General features: G+C 36.5%; 1 protein-coding gene and 1 non-coding gene across 3 annotated transcripts in view; one reads left to right on the top strand and one right to left on the bottom strand.

Annotated features, from left to right (window-relative positions):
• Positions 1 to 910: 910 nt before the first annotated feature.
• Positions 911 to 27,604, top strand: part of ARL6 (ADP ribosylation factor like GTPase 6) — a 51,731-nt gene continuing 25,037 nt past the window's right edge. For both annotated transcript variants that reach the window (XM_045851748.1, XM_045851749.1), the window contains exons 1-5: positions 911 to 1,295; positions 4,297 to 4,446; positions 13,400 to 13,461; positions 13,902 to 13,970; positions 17,244 to 17,338. In XM_045851748.1, coding sequence (XP_045707704.1) covers positions 4,324 to 4,446; positions 13,400 to 13,461; positions 13,902 to 13,970; positions 17,244 to 17,338 — 349 coding nt within the window. In that variant the 5' untranslated portion in view covers positions 911 to 1,295; positions 4,297 to 4,323. The remainder of the gene's footprint in view (positions 1,296 to 4,296; positions 4,447 to 13,399; positions 13,462 to 13,901; positions 13,971 to 17,243; positions 17,339 to 27,604) is intronic.
• LOC123827570 lies at positions 15,242 to 15,348 on the bottom strand. The gene has a single exon (XR_006787234.1). It is a non-coding gene; the product is annotated as a U6 spliceosomal RNA (small nuclear RNA).

Below are 27,604 nucleotides of genomic sequence, written 5' to 3' on the forward strand. Positions count from 1 at the left end.
AGATCTGGAAACATCCCATCATTACTTTTGTAAAACTCCTTCTAGTTTCTTTTTTCACCCTCCATTTAATAGGCCAAATTAATTACCAGGCCCAAAACCAGGTAGGGTAGTAAACATAATACTATGTAATTGGAGAGGAGATAAATCCCATACACATAGTAACAAGGAAAAGAAGAAATGAAAACTGAAGAACACCTAAGTCAGGAACACCATTCATTCGGGATGTGAGGGTGAGTCTAGGAAGTTTGAAAGGTTGACAAAAAGAATCCTACGTCTTTAAAACTATTGCACCTGCAGCCTCAAAGTTGGAAAGCGCAGTAACAAAAATGTGAAAAAACGTATATGTCAAAATATTTCCAATTATAGGATCACGTGCTGCTATAAATCCCAGTTTCAAGAGACTATTAATTTCTTACTGACCACCTGCTAGGTTGACTCAGGGGACTGTAATCCCCTCACAGGAGATTATGCCTGGTGGAATCTCTGCAGACCACACACAGAGCTGGGAAGCCAGGATACAGGCATACCCACGCTTCTTTTGCTTAACGCCTTTGAGCTGATTTCCTCTCCCCACCCACATTAACAGCTTTACTTGGCCGGTACTCTAGGGTCTGAGGCTTAGGGTCGGTGTGCTGGGCGGCGAGGCTACTGTGGCACACAACTTGCCCGTGAGCACCACCGTGTCCTGCCTTGGTTGCCACCACGCTGCGCCCCTGTCGGGGAACAACGCACAGATTCCTCCAGGTTCCGGTCACCACCCTCAAATCCCTCCCAGGAAGCCTTTATCCCGAGCTGGCCGGCCAGACTAGAAAGGGAAACGCCCTATAACCGGCCCGCCGGCCGAACGCTTCCCAGCAGTCTGTGCGCCCGCCTACAACTCCCATCATCCTCTACCGGGACAGAACATCTATGGGGAAGGCCGCAGTCCACCAAGCCCCTGCACCACCCTCTTTAATACTCCTTCACGTGACATTTTCGGGAGCGCTAAGGTCCGGGAAGCGAGAAGACTGCGGCTAACTCGCTGTGACCTCGGAGGAAGGGTGGCTTCGGGACCGGAAGAACCTTCGGTTGCCAAGGGAACGCCACACGCCTAGTCGCTTGCCCTTTGACTGACGCGTGGGCTGAGACGGGCTACTACGGTTCGCCCAACTTGTCGAGGCGGAGGCTTTGGTCAGGACCAGGCATCCTTTCTCTGGGGGGATAGAGAGAAAAAGCTAAGAGACGGTTACCAGCGAGTGTGTCCATTCCTGCCCATCACCAGCTCCTGGGCCCGCAGAACTAACTTCAAAAACCAGGTAGTTCCCCACCTACAATTTTTGCAGCCCGCGGGGCCCCCTCACCTTCCCCACGCCCCCTCTCCTGACCCGGTCAGTTTTAGGGTTGCTCTTTCCCATGTTTTTCGCTATGTGTAATCACTTTAATTTGTGACCGTTCGAAAAGGAGATTCATGCAGTGACTACTAGGGATCCCAGAAAACTCATTAAACCGGTTGGGCAAATCTGCTTTTAACACTACACAATTTTGGCGTTTTTATTTGGTGTGTGGGAAGTGTAATTGAAATTTCATAATCAGAAACTGATAGTCGAGTAAAAATGTTTACTTGGGGTAGTTAGAATGTGCTATAATTCACTCTAGACACATTTTTAAAGTTTACAGAGTACAACTCCTGATATTTTCTTTCCCAGACCACTATCTCTGCAGCTTATCTTCCACGTTCTTAGCTGTGGATAAAATCCTAATTCTTCAGGACTTTGCTGACAACAAGTAATCTTTTACAAAGCAGTGTCTTGTCTAACAGCTAAGAGAATTTGATTAACTGGTGTGCAGAGAGAGGAAAACAATAAGATGCAAAACTGGAAAGGTAGATAGGAGCCAAATTGTGAACAACCTTAAAAGCTGTATATGAAAGCTTGGAATTTTATTCTGAAAGCCATTAGTTCTCAATAGTAACTGTATATCAGAAACACTGTGTAGCTTTTTAAAATACAGATGCCCTGCTCCCGTCTTCAGATATACTGATCCAGTAGTTATTCCACTGTGTGCCAGGGTTGAGAATGATGGCTGAAGGAGGAGGGAGCTGCAAAAAAAAAGAACTTTAATTGTATCTCCCGCTATGCACTTATGGCATGATAAATAAATGTTGAGTGGCTTGACATATCTTTTTTCCTTCTTTTATGCAAGCAAAGTAAATTTATGGAAATGTATATTTACTGAGAAATAGAAGCATATGATAGTTGTTTATAAAGCAAGTTCAATAAATGTAACTACATCTCTTAGAACAACTAACTGTTCTTTTAAATTGAATATCACAAGCCCTGGGTGTTTGATAATCCATGAAAAAGAGATGGAAAAATCACAATCCAAGTTTCTTTGAAAAATGAATATTCAATATCAAGCTTTTGACAATCGATGCTTTATAGTAAATGTCCTGAGGGGAATGAAGTGAGGAGTGGTCATGTTTTTTTTTAATCTATTCAAAATTGTATGGAAAATGGAAAACTATGTCTTTACATCAGTATATTTAGTACAATAAACAACAGTGAGTTGTAGTAAATTTACTTTGAATTAAAATTGTCTCTGTGAATTGTTTTTATGATATCAGAAGGCTAGCTCATAAAGTAGACTCTACAAATGCTTATCCTTAAGCTGAGATATAAAGGAATGAACTGAATGAAATTTAAATCTCCATCACAAGGAGAAAAATCGATTCAAGTGGGACAAATGGAGAACCTGACATGAGCCCCATTCCTTGGGTAAAGCAACTGTGGCTCTGTGATAAGGCCCCATGCTTAGATGGGTCACTTTTTCTTCCCTGCACATTATTAGAATTCAGTTTTGAAACTTCTATCCGTAATGATCTCCCAAGGGTCCTAAGCAAAGCTGATGATGCAGCCTCGTTTCAAATGCAGTTGTCTTGGAAGCCTTTTATCATTTAAGTTGCTGCAGCCTCACATCCTTCAAAGTATGGCCTTGTCTGAGATGGTGTGGGATTAAAAAATAGTGAAGGAGCTGTAAGATGATAGGCTTCTGGAATCTTAGATAGAAGTGAGAATAAATCAAATAAATTAGGTTAATATTTAGAGAACTTTGAAAATGACAGTCCAAAGAGTAATAGGAAATATTTGGAACATGGGTGTGTTGGAGTTACTGCTGTAGCAGTCCCTTTAGCAGTTGGGGGCTTTCTTCTCCCACCACGTAATAATGTTTTGGTAAGTGATAGACCCAAAGGATACACCTTTGTGAAGTTTCATTTGGAAACCTGACAGCTAAATTTGACAGTACCTTAGAAGGATATGAACAGGTTATCACATAGTGAGCAAAATGTCATCAGCCATTTTATTTGACTTTAAAATACTTCTGTTTGAATTTCTAATAAGGTTTTTTATTTTTCAGTTTGCATTGGAAGAATTTTTTTTTCCTAAAGAAAGAATGGATAAACAAATGACCACTTCAGGGAAGAGTTAAACAAACTTTAACAATATTTAAGAAAACTAGATTAAAATCTAATATCAGTATTTACTTTCTTATTCTTTACAGGTATACTAATTAAAGTTCTTTTAAGATAATACTTAACAGTTATTTCAGATAAATTATGGTTTTAAAAATTTTATTTTGATAAAATTGTTTACACATACATATGTATTATATTACACATAAACTTCTTTCTAAATGAATTTGTAGTGACTTAACATAAATATATGTAAGAACTAAGGGAAAATTAAATATATTAGAATTCTGTTTCTACTGATGCAGCCTATACTGGACATAATCAAGCAAACAAAAACAGTGAATTTAATATTTATTACTTCATATTCTTGCAAAATACAACAATAAGTCTGGCTTCAGGAAAAGATTTAGCCTGTGGCTCAGATGGTGTAGCCAGAATCTGTTTTTCTGGTCTGTCTTCTACTTTCTCAGCTTCAGCCTTAGGCTCCACATGAACCCCGTTGCCTGTACATTGTTCCAGATTTATAGAAAAGGCTGCAGATATTTTCATGTATCAGAGATGGTAGATACCACATTTTCTTCTAAATATTATAAAATTGCAGTGAGAAATATACAGTCATTTCAAGGGCATTATTCTGTGTTGCCATTGGTTATAAACTGCCAATCTGCATTTCAGCTAAGGCTCCTTTCTGGTAATCAGCTTATACTCTTGTTTACTAAATGCAAAGCTACATTGACATGGTTTTCACATCATTGTGTCTTTATATTATTAAATTCTTTATATACATGCTCATATTTTTCAAACTTAAATTGCCTGTGAGTAATATACTTTTTTTTCCTGACTTGCAGCTAGTTTGTAAATATTTGAATCACATTATGGGATTACTAGACAGACTTTCAGGGTTGCTTGGCCTGAAGAAGAAGGAGGTTCATGTTTTGTGCCTTGGGCTGGATAATAGTGGCAAAACAACAATCATTAACAAACTTAAACCTTCAAACGTAAGTATCTTTGTTAGATGCTTTATGTATTTTCTGCTAGAGAAAGTTAATATGCAAATTTGTTTTGTTTGCTATTACAAATAACTTCACTTTATGAAATCCTATTAACATTGCAGTAGCTTAAAGTAATAAGTATCAGTCAGCCATAATTTGCAGTATATTTTATGCAGATATGTAGGTAAGTCTTGATTATTTAAACTGAAATATTTTCCAAATGTCTTTTTTTCTCAAAAGATCTTCACAAATTTGCCAAGTTTACTTTCAGGTCACTTTGCCTTCTTTTGGCTCTCTCTTTACAAGAGGAACAAAACAAAGGGAAAGGTGAATTATTTTTATAGGTCCCATGGATAATTAGACAGTTCCCCAAGATTGTGGTATATCAGTAGTAAGCAAGATGATCTTTAAGTCATTTAGTAATAAGTGACTTAAAATGTAATTTTTTAATAACTGAAAAATACAGTATTTAAAGCTAGTGCATTCAACATATGACACATTAAGTTAAAGCTAGGTTCTGCTACATATAAAGAAAACCCAGATAACAGTGGACTAAACAAAACAGAAGCTTCATATTCCCAGGCAGATGTGGTAGCTACGTGGTCACAAGAGCTTGAGATATCTTCCATTTTTCTGGTCTGCTATTTTCAGTGCCTGGTTTCCATCCTCAAGATCTCCATGTGGTCCCTTTGGTTAACTGTCATATCCATATTCTAAGTCACAGGGAGGATTAAAGAACAGGACAAAGCAATAGGCCTTCTTCCTAAATAAGCCTTCTCTGAAGAGCTTCCCCAGAACCTCCAGCTAATAACTCTTACTTATATCTCATTGGCTACCCCTATCTGTAAATAAGGTTGGATCTTCGAAGCAGGGCACATTACTCCTTTCAGAAATAATAAGGGTCCTGTAATATGGAAGCAGGAGAAAATGAATATTGAGTAGATGACTAATATTCACAGTTGTAAATACATTTATTTAGGTAAAAACCATTAATCAGTTAATGAAAAATGTTGAGTAAAAAGGTAATATGGACTGCACAGATAGGGCAAACATAAGGAGCTGGTACACACACTGACTGAATGAGTAGAGAGTGGGAAATGTTGCTTCTAAATATGGTGATTAAAGGTGAACTTCCGGGCCTCCAAACAGAGCTTCGGGTTGGGTGGAATGAGTTACTGCAACATTTTCTTTTGCAACAGCTTCAGTTTTACTTTTATTTAGTTGGAAATTGCTTCTGAATTGAGAAAATGCCATTATTTCTTTTCTTCTACAGAGATGTTTGCCATTTAAAAACAACTAACTACTGGTGTATTTGAAAGTGGAAATTAGTTTGAAGTATCCGGGATAAGAAGCTGAAAATGGTTTGGGGAGGTAATATAGGTGTTTTAAGAGGGCTCCCAGCTGAGTTGGGAATCAGTTGATAGATACATGCTGAAGTCAGCCAGAGATCAAATATGTCAACTTTATTGAAAAGGTTTATTCTGGAGGGCAAAGTTTAGGTCTGGCCAGAGAACTTGCCAACATTCTCTTTAGTCGAAATGTCAAGGTTTCCTCCTTAGAAAATCCAGCTCTTCTAGGTTTACGCATAGCTAAGAACTGATGAGAATGCATGCTTGCAATAAGTACGTAGCTCTCAAAGGAGAGACGGACAGGCAGAACCAAGGAGGTTCAGTTCTATTGCACAAACTAAGCAGAAAAGTCATTTATTTTCCCCCATGGAAAGGAATAAATTGGGAAAGGAGATAGAGAGAAACTAGGACTGTCATTCTAATGGTGCTATCTTTATATGGAAACAAGGAAAAACAGATTCAGATATTGTCTCCACTTTTTAACCTGTTCTTTTCCTTATTAGGGAAGAATCTGGGTGTTTACACACACACACACACACACACACACACACACACACACACACACACACATCTGTCTCCTGACCTAGGTGATTATAAGAAATTTCTTTATCAGTACATAAGTCAAAGATACAGCATCCTATCTCATTGGGTGGAGTCCAGAATTGAGTTTATAAAACAATGGATATATGGTAAAAAAGCAGAACCATACCAACTGGCCTCAAAAGAAAATTTTTTGGGTAAAAATAGTCTCAAATAAATACAAAATGATTGAAACCAGAGTCACAGTTAATAGCCCTCAATTGGACCAACTCCCCCCACCCTCCATGCCTACTATATCAAATTGGGAGAAATAACTTTCAAAGAACAAAATAGAAATTACAGTCTCTTACTCTATCATCCCCAACAGTGTAGTGATTTCTATCGCAAGACATATTACCATAAGAATTATCTTTGATATGGATGGGAATAGCTTTCTCTGTAAACAGTGTTTGGTACTTTGAAAACACTTGCTCTTTTTTAACTTAGTTATGAATTTTCTTTTGTAATTTCTTCTGTCGTTTCTAGAGCTTTGGGGCAAACAAGGAAAAAGTAGCATGTGTTCAGTTTGTCATCTTGAAAGATTCCGATATTCCCATTTCGGTCTGGTCTTGCAGAACCATTGACACTACCTCATACACCAGTTTAGGGGGAGCCCACAGGAAAATCTGGGTACACCACAAATAACTAAGGCTTTTTAATTAATCTTCTATTGCTTTACAATATCTTTGTGTCTCTGTTATCTCTGGTGAATTATGGAACTAGCAACTGCCCTTCTCCTCACAACAGTTGACCTCTAGTCCTGAGAGCAGACTAAGTTGCTTTGCTTTGTAAAAGGTGAAAGATTTATACGATCTGAAGAGAAACCAGAGTATTAGTTGCTTTGCTTTTAAAAAAAAAAATCCTGGTGACAACAGCCAAGAGGCCACTTGAAATGGACTTCTTAAAAACCTCAAAACCTCTGTCACACAGGTACAGATACAACACCTGCTTCCTCCCTACCTTTGAACCAAAGAACCTCTGTGAGTTTAGTGTTGGAAACATTTTTTTAATTTAATTGTTTATTTATATATATCAAGAGAAACTTTTCCTTAGCGCAAATATTCATGTTTCATAGTTCAGGAATACAGGTCAGTGACAGCCTTCCACGGAATTCACCCCAGAGAAATTCTTCACATTCCAAGATCACTTTGCACTCTGACAGATACCAGCCTTCCTCAAATCTTCAAAATCTTTCCTGGAATCATAATTTCTGTAGAAATCTGCATATGCCTTCTTCCTTTTTTCAGCCACACCAAACTTATTAGGGAGCTGCAACCCCCAGGGATACAGGGATGGCTCCCACAAGATGATATCGCAGACACTTGGCCAGGAGGCCACGCATCTGAGGGCTTTGTCAGAGCACTGCAAGACATGGTAGTTGTATTCTCCTCAACACCAACATCCTTCCAGACAGAGAAATGGACCTAGAGACATTATTTTTAATAAATTAAGTGAACTGTAGAAATCTACACTGCTATATCAGAAATGTTCTGAAAAAAAAATGCAGATCTCATTTTATAGTAAAGTAGTCCCATATATTTTTTATGGATAAAATCAATTTCTAGATAACTAAATACTTCTGGACCCACACCTGTTTTTAATATTAAGCTGTCCTAATGTTTATTTATTGTTTATAAATTGAGGTTGCTGATGTTTTCTAAGCCGATGAATAGGGAGACAAGGGGCACATTTTATCCTGATCACTCTTCTCAAGAATCTGATGTTAGCTTTTTCTTAGAGATGGACCCTATAAACACCTTTCTTTTAAAATTCTCATTTTTTCTGCCATTTCTCAACATAAATGCTTTCATACAGTTTTATATTCTCAGCATTTAAAATAATGTTAAATTATCTTGCATATTTGGTTGGTAATTTGTGTATTAAATTTTCCTTTATAAATTTAAATTTTATAAGAGCATGGATCTTATATTGTTCAACACTGAATCCCAAATACATAGAATATTGCTTGGTACTTAAAATATATTTTCAGACAAATTGACTGATGGCTGATTTTTTTCTATTTTCATTTTTGGGCAGGCACCAAACATATCATTTTTACTAAGACTTAATGAAGCTAACCAAATAGGGTCTCTCTCAGAAATCTCCTTCTTTTCTTGTTGATGTTGATCTATCCCTGGGCTGTCTCAACCCTAAGTGGTCTATCCCACTTAGGTAATAGTAATATATGTACTCTTTGTTTACTTTGCACCATTCCCTTTCCAATTTAGAGAACAACCAAAATGCATTTGTTCTGGATGGATCAGAGGAAGAGTAATGTTGGAGACAATTTTTTGAAATTCTTTAGAGGAGGATGAATCCTAGTTGAATGTGGAAACACCAGCTGACATATCTTGTTCTGTTCTGCTTCATTTGTAGAGTCTCTTCTTTCTCATTGTCTTCCATTAGAACTTGATAAGTGAGAGGGAAAAAAAGGAAGTTAAGTAATTTTATCCCTATTAGGTAAAACAGCAAGTTAAAGGGAGCTTCTCTGGAAACGAGTTTGTGAAAAAGCTGAACAATTTAGGAGAGGCTATATGAATGTTTTACAATTCCATGAAGTCAAGGCTACTATTTTCAGAGATTTCTTAAATCTTTAACTTCCTTACTTTTTTACTTTTGGTATGTTTTTCCTAATAAAAGCTGATGATTTATTTTATCACAAGACTGGAACATGAAAAAACTTTAAAATCAAAGCAGTAGGGTATTTTAGAAATTAGGAGACTCTTTATTCCAAAGTTTCTTGTGCAATGAGCCCTAAGGTATATAGCAGGAATCTGAGTAGCAGGAAATAAATTCTAACATCAAGAAAAAGAAAGCTATTTTTGGAAGAACACTGGGCACTTGAAAGATGGAAGAAAAAGCTGAATAAACAAACTTCTGAAAGTCAAAACCAAGGCATGCTCGGAGCATGCTTTTTCGCTAGCATGTTAACATTAAAGTGTCCAGGCTCCAGTGACTTTTCAGCCTCTGTCTTTCCATTGTAATTTTAAATTTCCAGAAATAGACTAACAAAGTGCACATAATGATGTGAGGCAGCAACTTCCCCTCTACTCCTCCTGTTTTCACATAAAAACAACAAGATGAACTGAAGGGGGATTTTTCAAAGTTGTACTTGTGGGAGTATGGGGAAAATTGTGGACAAGAATAACATCAGTGAGAGTAGTTATAATAGCAAACATTCATTGAGTGTTTACTATGGGCCAGACACTGTGTTGAGTAATTTGCATCCATTAACTCATTTAATTTTCATATAACTTTATGAGTTAAGGATCATAATATGTTTTAAATTAGAGAAAACTAAGGCTTAGAGAAATTAAGTAACTTCTCTAAGGTAGCATATTAGAAATTAGGAGGCTGTTGTAATTCAAAGCAAGAAATGATAAGGCCTGACGTATTAGTAAGATGAAACCAGTAAAGCTCAGAGAATGGTTATACGGAGAATATAAAATGGGAAGGAGTCAAGAGTAACTCCTAAGCATCTTGATCAGAAAGTGGATGAGTTTTATTCAAAAGGAGGAACAGTTTTGATGGCGGAAATGTTAGGAGACACCTTGTTAAGTCATCAGTGTAAGGCATGTTACTAGCCTGTGGGACTTGTCAGCAAGTCTCCTGCTGTACTCTTACCCACTTGCAGTTTCTTCACGAAGAATTCCCCACCGTGGCCTTCGAGGCCCTTCATCCCTTACTTAGTCACATGTGTCTCCATCCATCAGGCAATACACTTGGGACATGCAGGCCTTCTTCTTTTCCCTAGGGGTAAGTTTCTTCCTGTCTTAGGGTTATTGCACTGGAATGTCTTTTGCCAAGATCTTGTTTTAGCTTTTCCTCTTCTTCATATTTACTCCTTGGTCAGATGTCACCTCTTCAGAGAAGCTTTTCAGAGAAGTACCTGAGCACCCTTTTTCCATGCCTTATAACAACACTCTGCCCCATTACCCCACAACCCTCAATTACCTTTCATTACACTTATCACTGCCCCAAATTGTGTTATTGTTTATAACTTAGTAGTTCTTTGTTGTTGTTTACCTCCTCTAAATTATAAACCCATGGGACAGGGACTGTGTAGATTCACTATGCCAGCAAGAGGACAGTCCCCATAGCACATATGAGCTCGGTAAATATGTGTTGAAAGATTAGAAAGTCCTACATGTGAATTCAGAGTGACTTATAAAACCACTTTAAGTCCATGTTAACTTGCAGCAAGCCACACAAAATGTGAATTAATACATACGTTATACAAATTCATAATTAGTAAACCTTAAACTTCTATAAATTTACCCACGCAAAAAAAATGTTATTTTGTCTAATCCTACTATCTCCTTAGTAACAGATTTTAGACTTGGAAAATCAGGATGCTTTTTTTAAGCTGAGGAAGAATGTCATCTTTGATCATTACAATTTTTTCTTTTAAATTATGTATCATTGATTTTGCTGTTACAGTTGTCCTGATTTTCCCCCTTTATACCCTCACCTAGGATCCCCCACTCCCTCAAGCAGTCCCCACCCCTTTGTTCGTGTCCATGGGTCATTCGTATAATTTCTTGGCTATTCCATTTCCTGTACTATACTTTACATCCCTATGGCTATTCTGTACTACCTATTTGTATTTCTTAATCCCCTCATTTCTTCATCCATTCCCTCCACCCCCCCCTTCCCATCTGTAAACCATCAAAACACTCTCCATATCCATGATTCTGTCTCTGTTCTTGTTTGCTTAGTTTGTTTTTTAGATTCAGTTGTTTATAAGTATGTGTTTATTGCCATTTTATTGTTCATAGTTTTTATCTTCTTTTTCTTAAATAAGTCCCTTTAACATTTTGTATAATAATGGTTAGGTGATGATGAACTCCTTTAGTTGATCTTGTCTGGGAAGCTGTTTCTCTGCCCTTTGATTCTAAATGACAAGTTTGCTGGGTAAAGCAGTCTTGACTATAGGTCCCTGCTTTTCATGACTGAATATTTCTTGTCAGTTCCTTCTATCCTGCAAAGTTTCCTTTGAGAAATCAGCTGACCAGTCTTATGGGAACTCGCTTGTAGGTAACTAACTTCTTTTCTCTTGCTGCTTTTAAAATTCTCTCTTTATCTTTAACCTTTGGCATTTTAACTATGATGTGTCTTGAAGTGGGCCTCTTGGGTCCATCTTGTTTGGGAGTGTCTGAGCTTCCTGCACTTGCATGCCTATCAAATTAGGGATGCTTTCTTTCATTATTTTGTTAAATAGATGTGTAATTTCTTGCTCTTTTTATTCTTCTGGCACCCTCATGATGTGAATGTTAGAATGCTTGAGGTTGTTCTAGAGGCTCCTTACACTATCTTCATTTTTTTATTTATTTTTCTTCTTCTTGTTCTGATTGGTTGTTTTTTGTTTCCTGATGTTCTATATCATTGGTTTGAATCTCAGCTTCATCCACACTACTGCTGATTCTCTATAAATTGTTCTTTATTTCAATTAGTGAATTCTTCATTTCTGCCTGGATCTTTTTTATGCTATTGAGGTACTCACTAAGGTCCTTCAGCATCCTTATAACCAGCATTTTTAATTGTGCATCTGATAAATTGCTCATCTCCATTTTATTTAGGCTTTTTTCTGGAGTTTTGATCTATTCTTTCATTTGAGCCATGTTTCTTTGTCTCCTCAATTTGGCAGCCTCCCTGTGTTTGTTTCTATGTACTAAATACAGCTGCTGTGACTTCATGTCCTGGTAGTATGACCTAATATAGTAGGTGTCCTATAGGGTCCAGTGGCACAGCTTCCCCTATCACTGAAGCTGGGGACTCAAGGTATACCCTTCACGTGGCTGAGTATACCCTTCTCTTGTAGTTGAGTCTTGATTGCTGGGGCAGGTCAATGGGAGGGATTTACCCAGGCCAGTCAGCTGCAAGAACTGGTTGTGACCACTGACCATCAGCCTCCACCTTCCGTGGAGGATCATTTGTGCTGGGGCAGGGTAGTAGTGCTCCAGCATGGTCTGTAGCTGTCCACACAGGCTCTGGGGTTTCCTGGGGGGTGCGGGCCAAGGTCAGCCTCCACCTGTGTTCCGCCCGGGCCATCCAGCATGAGCTACAGAGCAATCTTCATATGGCTGCTACTTGTGCTGGTCTTGGAAGTCCCAGGTGAAGCCGAGCTGGGATCCAAACTTGGCTGCTGCTAGTGCTGGGCCTGGGGCCACTTAGCTAGAGGTACTGGTGCTGGGGGCTCACTCAGGTTGGTTGTGCTTATTTGAGAGAATTTAGGAAGATAGGAAACTTGAACAAAACCAGCCATTCATATGGAAAAGTCATTGTTAATAGCTTGGGTAGGCCGTAAGTTGCGTGGGGCAGAGCTTCAGGGATTCCCCAGAGTGGAGCAAACCCTGTGAGCCTGGTTGATGGAGTCTCAGATATGGCTCCCTCCTGCCTGCTCTGTGGCTTTGTGTGGGGAGGTCTCGGAAAAGGCAAAATGGCTCCTGCTGGCCTTTCTGTCTGGGTGATAGCTATCCCTCTGCCTTGCCCTGATACCAAACACTTCAGTTCCTCCCCATATGCCCCTAGTATGTTGCAAGTTACTCTCCCAGTGCTGGAGCTCAGAGGGAGTGAGTCTGTGTGTGAGCCCTTTAAGAGGCACTGCTTGGGACTCCAGTAGTTCCTTTCACCTATCAAACCCTACTGGTTTTTACAGCCACAACTTACGGGGGCTTATCTCCCTGACACTGGAATCTTGGGCCTAGGGGCCTGGTGTGGGGCTGGGGCCCCTCGCCCCCAAGATATCCCTCCTGAATGTTTATCCACCATACATGGGTGTGGGACCAGCCCATTCTTCATCTCCACATCTCCTACCAGTCTGGATGGATGTGTTTTATTTACTCCCATGGTTGTCAGACTTCCATTCAACTCAATTTCTGATGGTTTTGAGTGATTGTTGTTCTCTAGTTTAGTTGTAATTTTGATGTGGTTGTGCCAGGAGGGGACTCGTCAAGATAGAAGCTCCACCTCTATCTTGACCAGAAGTCTGATAATTGCTAATTTTTAAGTTTTATCTTTTCTCTTAAAAGGCTCAATCTCAAGATATAGTTCCAACAATAGGATTCAGCATAGAGAAATTCAAATCATCCAGGTAATTTTCACTTCATTATACTTGTGACTAATAAGTTGTGGGTAAAAAATGATAATACTAGATCTAGTCATTCCTCCTAGTGTAAGAAAAAGTAATTTTTCTGTTTTTCAGAAACTCTTTGATGTTAAAATATTTGTACCACTACCTCTGGATTATTTTTCAAAATTTAGAATTTAGACTTTAGACAAATGCTGATAATCTCACTAGCAAAGAACATCTTTTGTTTTTGTTTTTTTAATGTTATTCACTACAAAATCTTACTTCTATTCAATACATTTATTTTATGGCATTTGTACTTGAAAATTGGCCTAAGTTGAATATTGTATATTCAAGAGTGGTGTTTTTAATTGAAAACAATTTAAAAGTTTAAGTGAAAGTTACACTTCAAAGTTAATAGCTTATAATATAGTCATGAGTCTTTTTGTGGGTTTTTTTTCTAGTTTGTCTTTTACAGTGTTTGACATGTCAGGCCAAGGAAGATACAGAAATCTCTGGGAACACTATTATAAGTAAGTATGTTTGTGAATGTTGGTTAACTAGATGGGTATATCGTAATACAAATAATGATTGGAAATCCAAGCGATAACATGAGCTGGGTTGCAGTGTTTATTTTTCATATAATTTAAACACATGCCCTAATTTTTTTAAAAAAGTACCATCATACTTTACATTATTTCTCATATGCATGAAGTCTTTCATAACCTTGGACCTCTGCATGTGCTGTTCTCTCCGTTTTTAACACCCTGTTCCACCCTACTTCTTTGCTGCTTGAGGTTAATATATCATTCTTTAAAGACTAGCTCAAAAGTCACTCCCTCTGTGAAAGTTCACTGTTCACCCAGTTATCCTGTCCCAGTGTTCACATAGCACTTTCACATCTCGAGTCATACCCACTATATCCTGAAGGCATGTACCATAGCTGCCTCCCTAATGGGATTGTGAACTCCTCCTCAAGAGCAGGGATTATTTTTCATTCAGATGATTTCTTCAAGGCCAGGTATGATAATGGGCATATAGGTCAGTAAATATTTATTGAGTAAATTTAGTTAAAATAACTGTACTCTGTAATAGTTGATCCATTTGTTCTATAAGCAGTTCTAAAGGTATTTTTTAGCCTAGGTGAGTCAAGCACTCATTAATTACATTAGATTAACAGCTGTCAAGTTACTAGGATCCAGATGTGTTATATCCTCTCCAGGTTTGCATTAGGTGTTCAAATGAATTCATTAACTTCTGTTATAGCTAAGATACTCCTTCATTTAAAAGCAGAGTAACTCACTTTTAGAATCTGAAACTTACAAACAATGTACCTTGACTAAATGCCCCTTTGTCTTTAATGAATTCTAGCAGTGAAATGGTATGTGATTACTGCCAGATCAGATTGTGATTTTGGTTAATCTTTTCCTGCTAATAAAGTTTCAAGAACATTGTGTTTCTCAGATAGGAACCAAGAAAATTTATTTCAGATATTCTTTTCAATGAGTACTTTAATAAATTGAAGACCTGTTTAAGTTGTATATTGATCCAGAGGACCTGTGAAGTAGAGAGAAGAGAGTGCTTCAGATCTAAGGGTCAGTTTGGAAAAGGAAAAGTGGCATGTTGTGATACCATGCATTAAACTTCCTTGAGAAATATGAGCTGCTTTTTTATCCTTTTATTTAGAAAAACCAGAGTTTTCAGTGTAGAATATTTTAATTTCTTCTCCAGTTAGGTGGTAAAAAATCTTTTTACAAAAATTGTATTTACTTTAGCTACTTTTTAAAAAATAACACTTTTCTTTTTAAATATGGCATGCTTCACAAATTTGCATGTCATCCGTGCACAGGGGCCATGTTAATCTTCTCTGTATCGTCCCAATTTTAGTATATGTGCTGCCAAAGTGTGCACTAACACTTATTTTAATTACTTTACAGAAAGCAAAAATACATAGAAAATAGTACTTCAAAACATGAAAGCTTTTTTTCTGATTTTAACTTCCCTTCAAAATTGTTTTGGAAGAAGCTGCTGAATTCAGGAATATTATAGATAAATTGTAGGTTAAATGGTAAAATGGTTACTATTGAGACTACATTAAGAGTAAATTTATTTTTATGTATTTCTATGTTTCTCTGATTATTAAAGAACAAGTGCATTTTAATGTATTAGGCTGAAAGATTAAAAAGATTGCTTTTTGGAATATGTAATGTACACTCTACATAATTGAGAAAGGAACCTTCTAAATCATATACCATATATAGTTTTTTATCCTGCTTTTTCAGTTAACATACGATGATGAGGGTGAATCAGGAAAAACATACAAAGACTATAACTCTGATGTCTGCCTAATGTTTTTTCATATGCCTGTGCCCAAATTTGCTCTATCATTTATTTGTATATGAAGGCTATTCTCGGTTTCTGAAGATTATAAGCAGTTCTTCAGTTACCATCTTGCTGCATGAATCTTTGTCACAGTTTATGTGATTGAACATTTTTAAAGCTCTGGATGGATGTTTCCAGTTGGACCAGTTTCTCTGTCCATTGGTAGTGTGTGACTGTGCTAATCTACATTTACATTTTTAAGTGATACAAGACAGTGGTACTAAAAAGTTGTTTCATTTTTATAGTTACGTGATTATTAATGACATTGAACTTTAAAATCTTAATTTATGACTGGAATAAGTGATTCACAAAAAGTATAAATGTCCAATGAATACATGAAAAGATACTGAACTTCAATAGCATTTAATAAAATATAAAGTAAAATAATGTAACTGTTAAAATGACAAAGATTGAAAAAATGATAGGAGGCATGTCACAAGTGGATAGGAAAAATGCAGGTAGTGATGATATAAGTGCATACAGCATTTCTGGAAGATAATTTATCATTGTTTATCTAAAACTTTAAATTTTATATATATTCCTAGAAATTTTATTCCTAAGAATGGATCTTTAAAGTTTCAAGAAATTTCAAAAATGTATTTAGGAGGATTTCAAATAATAATGAAAATTGGAAATAACCTACAATTAAGTCCAACAGTAGAAGTTTGACACAATGTTTGATGACACATTCATGCAGTGAAATACTTTATAACTATTAAAAGAAAGGGTGTAGAGGGAATCAGTGATTTCTGAAGTGCCACTGTGATCGGTAAGTGAATCCTTAAACTAGTTCAGTGGCTGGGTATCAGCTTAAAAAAATAAAATGGAATAAAATAAAAGCTAATTGTAAGTATTGTTTCAGGGGACCTATTTCAAATATATTTACATATACTTACAGGTCTTAAATATTAATATAAAACATATATATCACTATGGTTATGGTAAAAATTATTTGAGAAGCACTAAAAGTAGTTCAAGCTATACTACAGAAAAAAATCAATAAAATGTATATACATGTCAGAAAAGCAGTGTGTACAACAGGATTCTATTTCTATAGCTGTAGATATTCATATGTGATTACACATAATGTCAACATTGATTTACCCAAAAAATAATGATTATTATGTCTGTTATAGGGTTGTGGTTTTACTTGTAATTTTTTAAAATTATGAAATAACTTTAAAGTCATTAAATTTACTGTGTTATCACTGAAGTGATATGAAATTATTTTACATGAAATATCACTAATGGTTAACATTTTAATCACTCATAAAAACTACTAAGAAATAGCGCCAAAGCCTATAATGATAAATGGACATAGGATATGAAGAGATAATGCACAGGTTAGGGCATGCAAATGGATAGTAAACATGGGAAAATGTGTAAGTTTATTTTTAATTTTTGTCATTCTTTATATTATACAGAGATGGGCAAGCCATTATTTTTGTCATTGATAGTAGTGATAGATTAAGAATGGTTGTGGCCAAAGAAGAACTTGACACTCTTCTAAACCATCCAGGTATGTTTGTGTGTCCATCAGTCTGTGATACCCGGCCTTTGGGTCTGTTTACATAGGATGTTTTGTTCTTTGAGGTTGGCAAAAAGTAGTGCTTGCACTATACAATTATCTCTTATTTAAAATTTTAAACCATTACGCATAACTCAGAATATTTTTACCTATAACACCATATATTTTTTTAAATTGCAAAGCTTTTTGCAGTATTTTTCAGGTCTATGATGTTTATTTCCCCCAAAATAAAAATGCCCCTTTTTTCTGATTACATAAATAACATATGTCAGTAGTAAAACATGCAGATAGAAATAAAAATAAGGAAGAAAGTGAATATACGTATACTTTAACACTCGTTAAAATGATTTTGGTTACTATCTTTTCATGTGTTTATTGTATGTATATGTGTAATCACAGCATTTATTACATATTTATTGTGGGAATGCTCTTAAAATGTTTTCAAGATGCCAGTATTAGCAAGTTGGTGTTTTTTTTTCATACTTTTATATATGCCTTATCTATATCTACAGCTACGCTCTGTATTATACACACACACAGGCACCAAAGGTACATACAAGGTGAGGCAAAGCAGATTTACAATTGTGAGTATGCAAAACACAGAGTTTATTCTTATATTATTATTTATTAATTATTGTATTATTTTCCATGTGAATAACTGTAAACCTACTTTCAGCCCATCCTGTATAGGGTGTGGGGGTATGAGTACTGCTACTCCAGCATCTTTCTGTTCTCAAATAACACTATGTGATGGAAATTCTTATAAGTCAGATTACATATCTTTTATTTACCTGTTGATGGATAGTCTTTTTTTATTCCACACGACAGTGTTCCAGAATGTACTGTGGAACTCTGCACTCTACCTTTCCTCATGCCTGAAAAAAGATTTTTAAGTGGTCTTTGTGCTAGAACTTTCAAAATAGCATGGTGGTTTAAAAGAAGTATGGATTTGTTTAGAAATGAAACAGAAGTAGAATGGGGCTTTCTAACGATTCTTGTGGTTTAACCACAATATCTTTAGTATTTTTATAAGACAATCTCAAGGGTATTCAAATATTTTGGGGGGATAATTAGCCAGCCTTACTTTCTATGTGGTCTTTTATCTGTGTTGAGATTTAAAAAAATGCATTCTTGATTATGTATTCCCTTTGCTTTAATCTTTCCACTCTCCTCAAAAAATACTATGTTTGACAATAAAATAAAATCATTCCTACAAAATTTGCTTCAAACATAATGGGATCCTTGGTTTTTTCAAGTGAAGCTTTGTCCATGTATCTTTATGTACTGGTGCATAGCTGAATTGTGTATGAATTTATTTTTAAAACTGAAGTATAAATTGTACACAGTGAAATGCTCAGATTAAGCTGAAGTTCAATAATTTTGATAAATGCATACACATGTAACTACACTCCCTGTCAAGAAACTGAACACTCCATTATCCTAAAAAGTTCTCTTAAGGCCCTTTTCAATCAAAACCCCACACCTGGCACTAATCTGATTTTTTATTATCAGATTATTTTTGCCCATTCTATAATTTTATATGAATGGAGGGGGGAGTACATACATTTTTGTGCATAGGATTTTTTCATTCAGTGTAGTGTTTTTGACAGTCACTCATGATATTTGTATCATTTGTTCACTCCTTTTTATTGCTTTGTAACATGAATATACCACAGTTTATCTAGCCTCCTATTTATTGACATCTAGGCTGTTTCTAGTTTAGGGCTATTATGCACAAACCTGCTTTGAAAATTTTTGTAAAAGGCTTTTTGTAGATAAGTGTTTTCATTTCTCTCATATCAAATAGCATCCTAGGAATGATATTGCTGAGACATAGGGTAGATGTAGGGATAATATTTTAAGAAACTGCCAGATTATTTTTCAAAGAGGCTGTATTATATTGCATTTCAACAGCAATGTGTAAGAGTTTCAGTTGCTCCACATCTTCTCCGATGATTGATACCAAGTTTCTTTCATTTTAGCTTTTCTACTGTGCACTGGGATCTCTGTGTGCTTTTCATTTGCATTTTCCTGATGACTAATTATGTTGAGCACTTTCTCATGTTCTGTTGGCCAATCTTATACATTCTCTTAAAATGTCCTTTTAAATCTTTTACCCATTTAATTTGATTGTTTTTCATGTTATTGATATGTAAGATTTCTTGATATGTTCTAGATATAGAGCCTCTGTTAAATGTTTTAAAGATTTTTTTCTCAGTCTGTGGCTTATCTATTAATTTTCGTCACAGAATGTTTTGAAGAATGCATGTATCTAATTTTGAGCATCATTTTTTATAAATATACAGGTTTTCTATGTACTCTTTAATAAATCTTTGCCTATCCAAAGATTGCTAAGATAGTCTCATATGTTTTCTTCCAGGACTGTTACAGTTTTATCTTTTATGTTTTGGTCTGGGATCTCCCTTGAATTAATTTTCATGTATTTTTTCACACAGATATCCCAAATACTATGGGTTGAAAAAATTCTCTTGCACTGAATTGGAAATCATGTGACTTTCACCCTTATCAAATATAATTTAACTGTGTATATGTCAGGTCAATTTCTTAACTCTCTGTTTTGTACCATTGATCTCTTTCATGTCCTTTCACATTGCCCTGATTACTGTAGACTTATAATAAATATTGAAGTCTGACAGGATAAATCCTGTAACTCTGGTGTGTTTTTGAAAAGTTATTTTGGTAGTTCTAGGTCTTCCATATTTTTATTTTTTTCATTCTAAGTATTTGTTTAAAGAGGGAGAATGATTTATAACTGTGCATTTTCTTCAAATCATTTTTTAATCTTTATTGTATTTTTTCCATTACCATTTAGTCCCTATAATCCCCTTCCCGCAGCAATCACCACACTATTGTCCATGACCGTGAGTCCTTTTTCCTTGTTCCTTAATCCCTCCACACTCTAACCTCTACTCCCCACCCCACTCTTAGCTGTCATCCTGCTCTCCATCTTTGAGTCTGTCCCCATTTTCCTTGTTAGTTCGGGTTGGTATTTAGATTCCACATATGAGTGAACTTATATGTTATTTGTCTTTCTCTGACTGACTGGCTTATTTCACTTAGCATAATATTCTCCAGGTCCATCCATACAGTTACAAAGAGTAAAATTTTCTTCTTTTTTACAGCCAAGTAGTATTCCATTGTGTAAATGCCCCGTAGGTGTTTTATCCCCTCATCTACTGATGAGCACTTGGTCTGCTTCCATACCTTGGTTATTGTAAATAATGCTGCAGTGATCATAGGGGTGCTATATTCTTTCAAATTAGTGTTTTGGGATCCTTTGGATATATTCCCAGAAGTGGGATCCCTGGGTCAAAAGGCAGATTCATTATTTTTAATTTTTTTACTGCTTTCCATAGCGGCTGCACCAATCTGCATTCCCATCAACACTGCAAAAGGGTTTTCCTTTCCCCACATTGTTTGTTGATTTATTGATGATAGCCATTCTGACAGGTGTGAGGTGATATCTCATTGTGGATTTAATTTCCATTTCTCTGATGATTAGTGACATTGAGCATCTTTTCATTTGTCTGCTGCCCATCTGTTTGTCGTCTTTGGAGAAATATCTATTCACAGCTATTGTCCATTTTTTATTTGGGTGGGTTTTTTTAGTGTTGAGTTTTGTAAGTTCTTTATAAATTTTGGATGTTAACCCCTTATCATATGTATCAGTGAATATGTTCTCCCATTCTGTGGTTCTGTGGGTTGTCTTTTATTTTGTTGATGATTTCCTTTGCTGTACAAAAATTTTTAGTTTGATATAATCCAGTTTGTTTACTTTTTTCTTTTGCTTCCTTTTCCTGGGAAGATATATCTAGTAAAATAATGCTACAAGTAATGTCCTATGCCTATGCCTATTTTGCTGCCTATGTTTTATTCTATGTTTTTTTTATGGTTTTGTGTCTAACATTTAAGTCTTTTACCCATTTTGAATTTATTGTTATGTGTGTTGTAAGAAGGTGGTCTAGTTTCATTTTTGTGCACATACCTGTCCAATTTTCCCAACACCATTTATTGAATAAACTATCTTTAGCCCATTGTATGTGCTTGCTTCCTTGTGAAAGATTAATTGACTATAAATGTGTGGGTTTATTTCTGGGCTGCCTGTTCCATTCCATTGATCTATATGTCTGTTTTTATCCCAGTACCATGCTGTCTTGATTACTATGGGCTTATAGTAATTTTGATATTAAGTAATGTTTCCTCCAACTTTGTTCTTCTTTCTCAAGACCGCTGTTGCTATGTGGGGCCTTTTGTGGTTCCATATAAAATTTTTGAAATATTTAAGTTCTATGAAATACATCATTGGAATTTTGATAGGAATTGTGTTGAATCTATAGATTGCTATGGATAGTATGAACATTTTAATGATATTAATTCTTCCTATCCATGAACACAGAATGTGCCTCCACTTATTTGTATCTTCTTCAATTTCTTTCTTCAGTGTCTTATAATTTTTCAAGTACACGTCTTTTACATCCTTGCTTAGGTTTATTTCTAGTATTTTATTCTTTTTGTAGCAATTGTGAGTGTGAGATTGTTTTCTTAATTTTTCTTTCTGTTAATATGTTATTGGCATGTTAAAATGCAACTGATTTCTGGACCCTAATTTTGTATCCTGCTACTTTGCTGAATTCATTGATCAGTTCCAGTAGTTTCTTGTTAGAATCTTTGAGTTCTCTATGTACAGTATCTTGTCATCTGCAAACAATGGTAGTTTTATTTCATCTTTAACAATTTGGATGCCTTTTATTTCTTTTCTTGTCTGATTGCTGTCACTGGGACTTCCAGTACTATGTTGACTAACAGAGGTGAAAGCAAACATCCCCTCAACCTTAAGGGGAACACTTGTAGTTTTTGCTTGTTGGTATGATGCTGGCAGTGGGTTTGTCATATATGGCCTGTATTATGTTTATGTATGTTTCCTCTGTCCCACTTTGCTTAGCGTTTCTATCATAAATCAGTGCTGGATTTTATCAAATACTTTTTTCTGCATCTATTGATACAATCATGTGGGTTTTTCCTTCATTTTCTTTATATGGTGAATCACATTTATTGATTTGCAACTGTCATATCAACATGTTCATGCATTCCTGGAATGAATCCCACTTGATCATGACGTCTGATCCTTTTGATGCATTGCTATATTCAGTTTGCTAACATATTGTTGAGGATTTTAGCATGTATGTTCATCAGGGATATTGGCCTATAATTTTCTGTTTTGGTAGTGTCTTTATCTGGTTTTAGAATGAGGGTAATGCTGGCCTCATAAAATGAGTTTGCCAGCCTTCCCACCTCTTAAATTTTATAAAATAGTTTGAGAAGTAGAGATGTTAGTTCTTCTCAGAATATTTGGTAAAATTCACCTTGAAGCCATCCAGTCCAGAGCTTAGGTTTGTTGGGAGCTTTTTGATTACTGCTTCAATTTCACCAAATATAATCTGTCTGTTCAGATTCTCTGATTATTTGGATTTAGTTTTGGAAGATTGTATGTTTCTAGGAATTTATCTATTTCATCCATATTGTCCCATTTGTTAGAATAACATTGTTCATAATATTTTCTTACAGTCTTTTGTATTTAGTGTCAGTTGTTTCTCCTTTTACACTTCTCATTTTATTTATTTGGATCTTCTCTTTTTTTCTTGATGAGTCTGGTTAAAGGTTTGTCAATCTTGTGTATCTTTTCAAAAAACCAGCTTTTGGATTCATTAATCTTACTGATTTTTTAGACTATATTTTGTTTATTTCTGCTCTGGTATTTACTGTTTCCCTCCTTCTACTCACTTTGGGCTTTGTTTGTTGTTCTTTTTCAAATGTGAAGTTACATTGTTTGTTTGAGCTTTTTCTTGTTTTTTGAGAGAGGCCTGTGAGGATATGAATTTCCCTCTTAAGATTGCTTTCCCAGTGTCCCAGAGATTTTGGATTGTTATGTTTCCATTTGTTTCAAGGTATCTTTTGATTTCTTCCTTGATCTCATTATTGACCCATTCATTGTTTATCAACATGTTATTTAGCTTCCATGTTTTTGCATGCTTTTCAATGTTCTTGTGATTGATTTCTAGTTTCAAGCATTGTTGTCAGAGAAGATGCTTGATATGATTTCTATCTTAAATTTATTGAGACTTGTTTTCTATCCTAACATGTAGTCTATCCTAGAAAACGTTCCATGTGTACTTGAAAAGTATTTATATTCTGCTGCTTTGGGGTGAAATGCTCTGAAAATACCAATTAAATCCTTTGGATCTGGTGTGTTGTTGAAGGCCACTGTCTCCTTGTTGATTTTCTGTCTGGAAGATAGAATCATTGAGGTCAATGGGTTGTTAAAATCTTCGACTATGACTGCATTTCTGTCGATCTCTCCCTTTATGTCCATCAAGATTTACTTCACATACTTAGGTGCTCCTGTGTTGGGTACTAAGTATTCCCAAGGGAATCCTCTTGCTAGATTTTTCTCTTTATCATTATGTAGAGTCTTTCTTTGACTATTACTATAGCCTTGGGTTTAAAGTCTGTTTTGTTGGATATAAGTACTGCTACCCCAGCTTTTTTTTCTGTTCCATTTTCATGAAATATATTTTTCCATTTCTTTACTTTCAGTCTGTATGTATCTTTCAATCTGAAATACGTCTCTTGGAGGCAGTATATACATGGGTCTTGTTTTCTTATCCATTCAGCTACCCTCTGTCTTTTGGTTGGAGCATTTAAGCCATTTACATTTAAGGTGATTATTGATACTTACATATTTAGTGTCATTTTATTGTTAGACTGTTTTCCTCTGTTTGCTTGTTTGTTTCTTTTTTTCTTCTTCTTAAAGCAAGCCCTTTAACATTTGTTACTGGTTTGGTGTTAACAAATTCCTCTAGCTTTTTCTTGCCTGGGAAGCTCCTCATTTCTCCTTGGGTTTTAAATGATAGCCTTGCTGGCCAAAGTAGCCATGATTATAGGTCCCTGCTTTTCTTCACCATAAGTGTTTCATGCCACTCCCTTCTGGCTTGAAATGTTTCTGTTGAGAAATCAGGTGACAGTCTAATTAATGCTCCCTTGTAGGTAATTACCTGCTTCTGTCTTGCATCTTTTAGGGTTTTCTCCTTGTCTTTCAGCCTTGTCCTTTTAATTATGGTGTGTCTCAGTGCAGGCTTCTTTGGGTCCAACTTGTTTGGGGCTCTCTGATCTTCTTGGACTTGTGTGAATTTTTCCTTCACCAAATTAGGGAAATTTTTGGTCATTATTTCTTCAAATAGGTTCTCTATCCCTTGCTTGCTCTCTTTTCCTTCTGGTGTTCCCAAGATGTGGATGTTGTTGCAGTTCATGTCCAAGACATTTCTTGAGTTCACCTCTTTTTTTTTTTAATTATTTTTCTTTTTGCTGCTCTGCGTGGGTATTGTTTTCTCTACCTTGTCTTCCAAATGGCTAATTCAGTCCTCTTCTTCATCTAGCCTACTGTGTATTTCTTCCAGTGTATTATTTATTTTAGATATTACATTCTTTATTTCTTACTGATCCTTTATGATTCCCATGTCTTTTTTTCATGCTGTTGGGTATGCTTATAACCATTACTCTGGACTCTCTAATAAATTGCTTGCCTCCATTTCATCTAGTTCTTCTGGAGAATTCTCTTGTTATTTTATCTGGGGTCTGTTCCTTTATCTTCCCATTTTGGCAGCTTTGGTAAGTGGTTGCAAAGGAAATTGTGTGTGTTAGCCCTTTAAGAGGCTGTCTGCATCTCCAGCTATCTCTCCCTGGCTGACAGACAGGTACTCTGCTGCTTTTCAAATCTGGATGTTATCTAGGTTCCTTTCCAGCTCTGGTGCTATAGGCTGGGAGGCCAGCTTGGGGTTTAGACCCCACACTTCTCAGAAGGAACACCCTTGCCACTAAAATATCCCTCTGGCACTCCAGCTGCTACCCATGGGAGCCCTCCTCTATATTTCCTACCAGTCTCATGGTAAAGTGGTTTTTTCTGTGTGTCCTTGATTATAAGGCTCTCTTTAAATTTCTAAAAAAATTTTATGAGTAAAGTAAATGTGTTATAATGAGCCCATGGGTGTGATTTCAGTATGCCTGTCATTCCCTTTTATTTGTCCAGGCATGTCTTTTTCACACTGGATATTGTTTGTCTACTTACTTAGTAATGAAACCATGTGAAAACAAATAGACAGCTATATGTGCACTGACCAGATAGTTCAGGGAAGGTGTTTTCAGCAGAAAAGTTTTGGTAACTAGCTCCTTATGTCACTATATTTAAAATAAAACAAAAAATTCTAAATGGAAAGAATGTTTAAAGAGTAGGAGAAGGGTAAAATCTGAAGATTTTAAAAGGAGCCAAAAAATAGCCATCAGCACTTATCACAGTGATGTTACTTCCTTAATTATCCTTACCCCTGCCCCTCAGTTTTGATCACCTTGCCCTTTGCCTATGGATCATTTCATGTTCAATCTTGGTTTTAAATTTTCCTCTTGACTCAAACTTTTTGCTAATCGAATATATTAGGGTTGACTAAAAATACTCAGAGGCAAATAGCCATTTCCTGGATTAAAAAATTACCAATTTTTCTGAATTGTTCTATTCAACAATACAGGAAGTTTATTTTACCTGAGGATAGATTTAGTAACAAAAGGAATCAAAACCTCCAAAATAGTGTTTTAGGAAACTGACAGCTTCAGTATACAGTACACATCTTTAAGGATTAAGCAAATACTAATTTTCATAGGCTTTGGAAAGGATGTAGAAAAAAGGGAACCCTAGTACACTGTTGGTGTGAATGCAGACTGGTGCAGCCATTGTGGAAAACAGTATGGCATTTCCTCAGAAAACTAAAAATGGAACTGCCTCTTGACCATGCAGTTCCACTGCTGGGATTATACCCTGAGAATCCCAAAACACCAATTCAAAAGAACCTATGCACCCCAATGTTTGTAGCAGCACAATTTACAATAACCAAGTGCTGGAAGCATCCGAAGTGCCCATCAGTAAATGGGTGGGTCAGAAAAACTATGGTACATTTACACAATGGAATATTACACAGCAGGAAAAAAAGAAGGAGCTCCTACCCTTTACAACAGCATGGATGGAACTGGAGAGCTTTATGCTAAGTGAAATAAGACAGGAGGTGAAAGACAAATATCATATGATCTCACCTATAAATGGAAACTAATCAACAAAACGAACAAGTAAAATACAACCAGAGACATTGAAATGAAGAACAAACTGACAGTAACCAGAGGGGAGGGTGAGGGGATGGGGGATAACAAGGGAAAGAAAGGGAAGGGTGATCAAGGAATATGTAAGGAACCATGGACTAAGCCAAAGTGGGGAAGGATTGAGAGTGGGGGTGGGTGGGGAGAGGAGACATCTGTACTTGAACAACAATAGAAAAATTTTTTACACTTCATTGTTAAGCAGGTTGATAAGTAGACGTATTTCTTTTGTTTTCCAGAAGGTGGCGCTGAAACACGGTTTTATTTTCTCTTGTACTGTAGTGGTTTCTGGCATCTTTGTGGGAAGGTGTTACCACCTCTCCCCCTTGGAGAAATGTTTCCTGTTCCCCAAGGAGGTGGGCATCCCCTTTCCTACCTGGTCACCCCATTCTCGGTATACCACTCCTGTGTATTGGAAATGGCAGTCTTTGGGTCTCCTTTGTATTCATGACACTGCCTTCCTGTAGCTAGAAGCCATTGGCAGGGCTGCTCTGAATTGACCTAGCTGCCCCTTCCAGGCTATTCTGCAATAGGTAGGTGATGGGTGAACGATGGTTGGGCAAGAAGAAGCTGTTCCTGTGTCTTGTGGTTCTGCTCTTCCTTCTGAGTTTACCTGCAATGAATATAGACCACTTATACTTTTTTTTCCTAGCCCTTTCTCCATTTGCCTACTTGAGGATAAAACTGCCAGGCATGCCACAAACAGATAGGAGTGGGCAAATTTCTGTGCATGCAGAATGCTTTGTTCCATGCTGGGAGGCTTGACACACAGTGATTTTTTTTTTTTTGGTACTGTTTCTCTGTCTCTAACCCTGGGCTCAGCCTCAGTGTGTGCCAGCCAGCCAGTGTGTGCCCCTCCAGGCTTCTTTGTATGGTGAAGGCTGCACCCCAGCCCGTCACTGCTGTCATGACCACTAGGGCCTGCAGCCAGCACCTGGCTGCCTATGGCTTCTCTCTCTGTCCTCCTCCCTACCATTCTGTCTCCACTGTTTGCTCAAGTAAGTGCACATTCAGCTGTCTGAATGCATGAGGTCTCAGACA

Source organism: Phyllostomus hastatus, unplaced genomic scaffold, assembly GCF_019186645.2.
Source record: "Phyllostomus hastatus isolate PE091 unplaced genomic scaffold, TTU_PhHast_1.1 phas_contig_86, whole genome shotgun sequence".
NCBI lineage: Eukaryota > Metazoa > Chordata > Mammalia > Chiroptera > Phyllostomidae > Phyllostomus > Phyllostomus hastatus.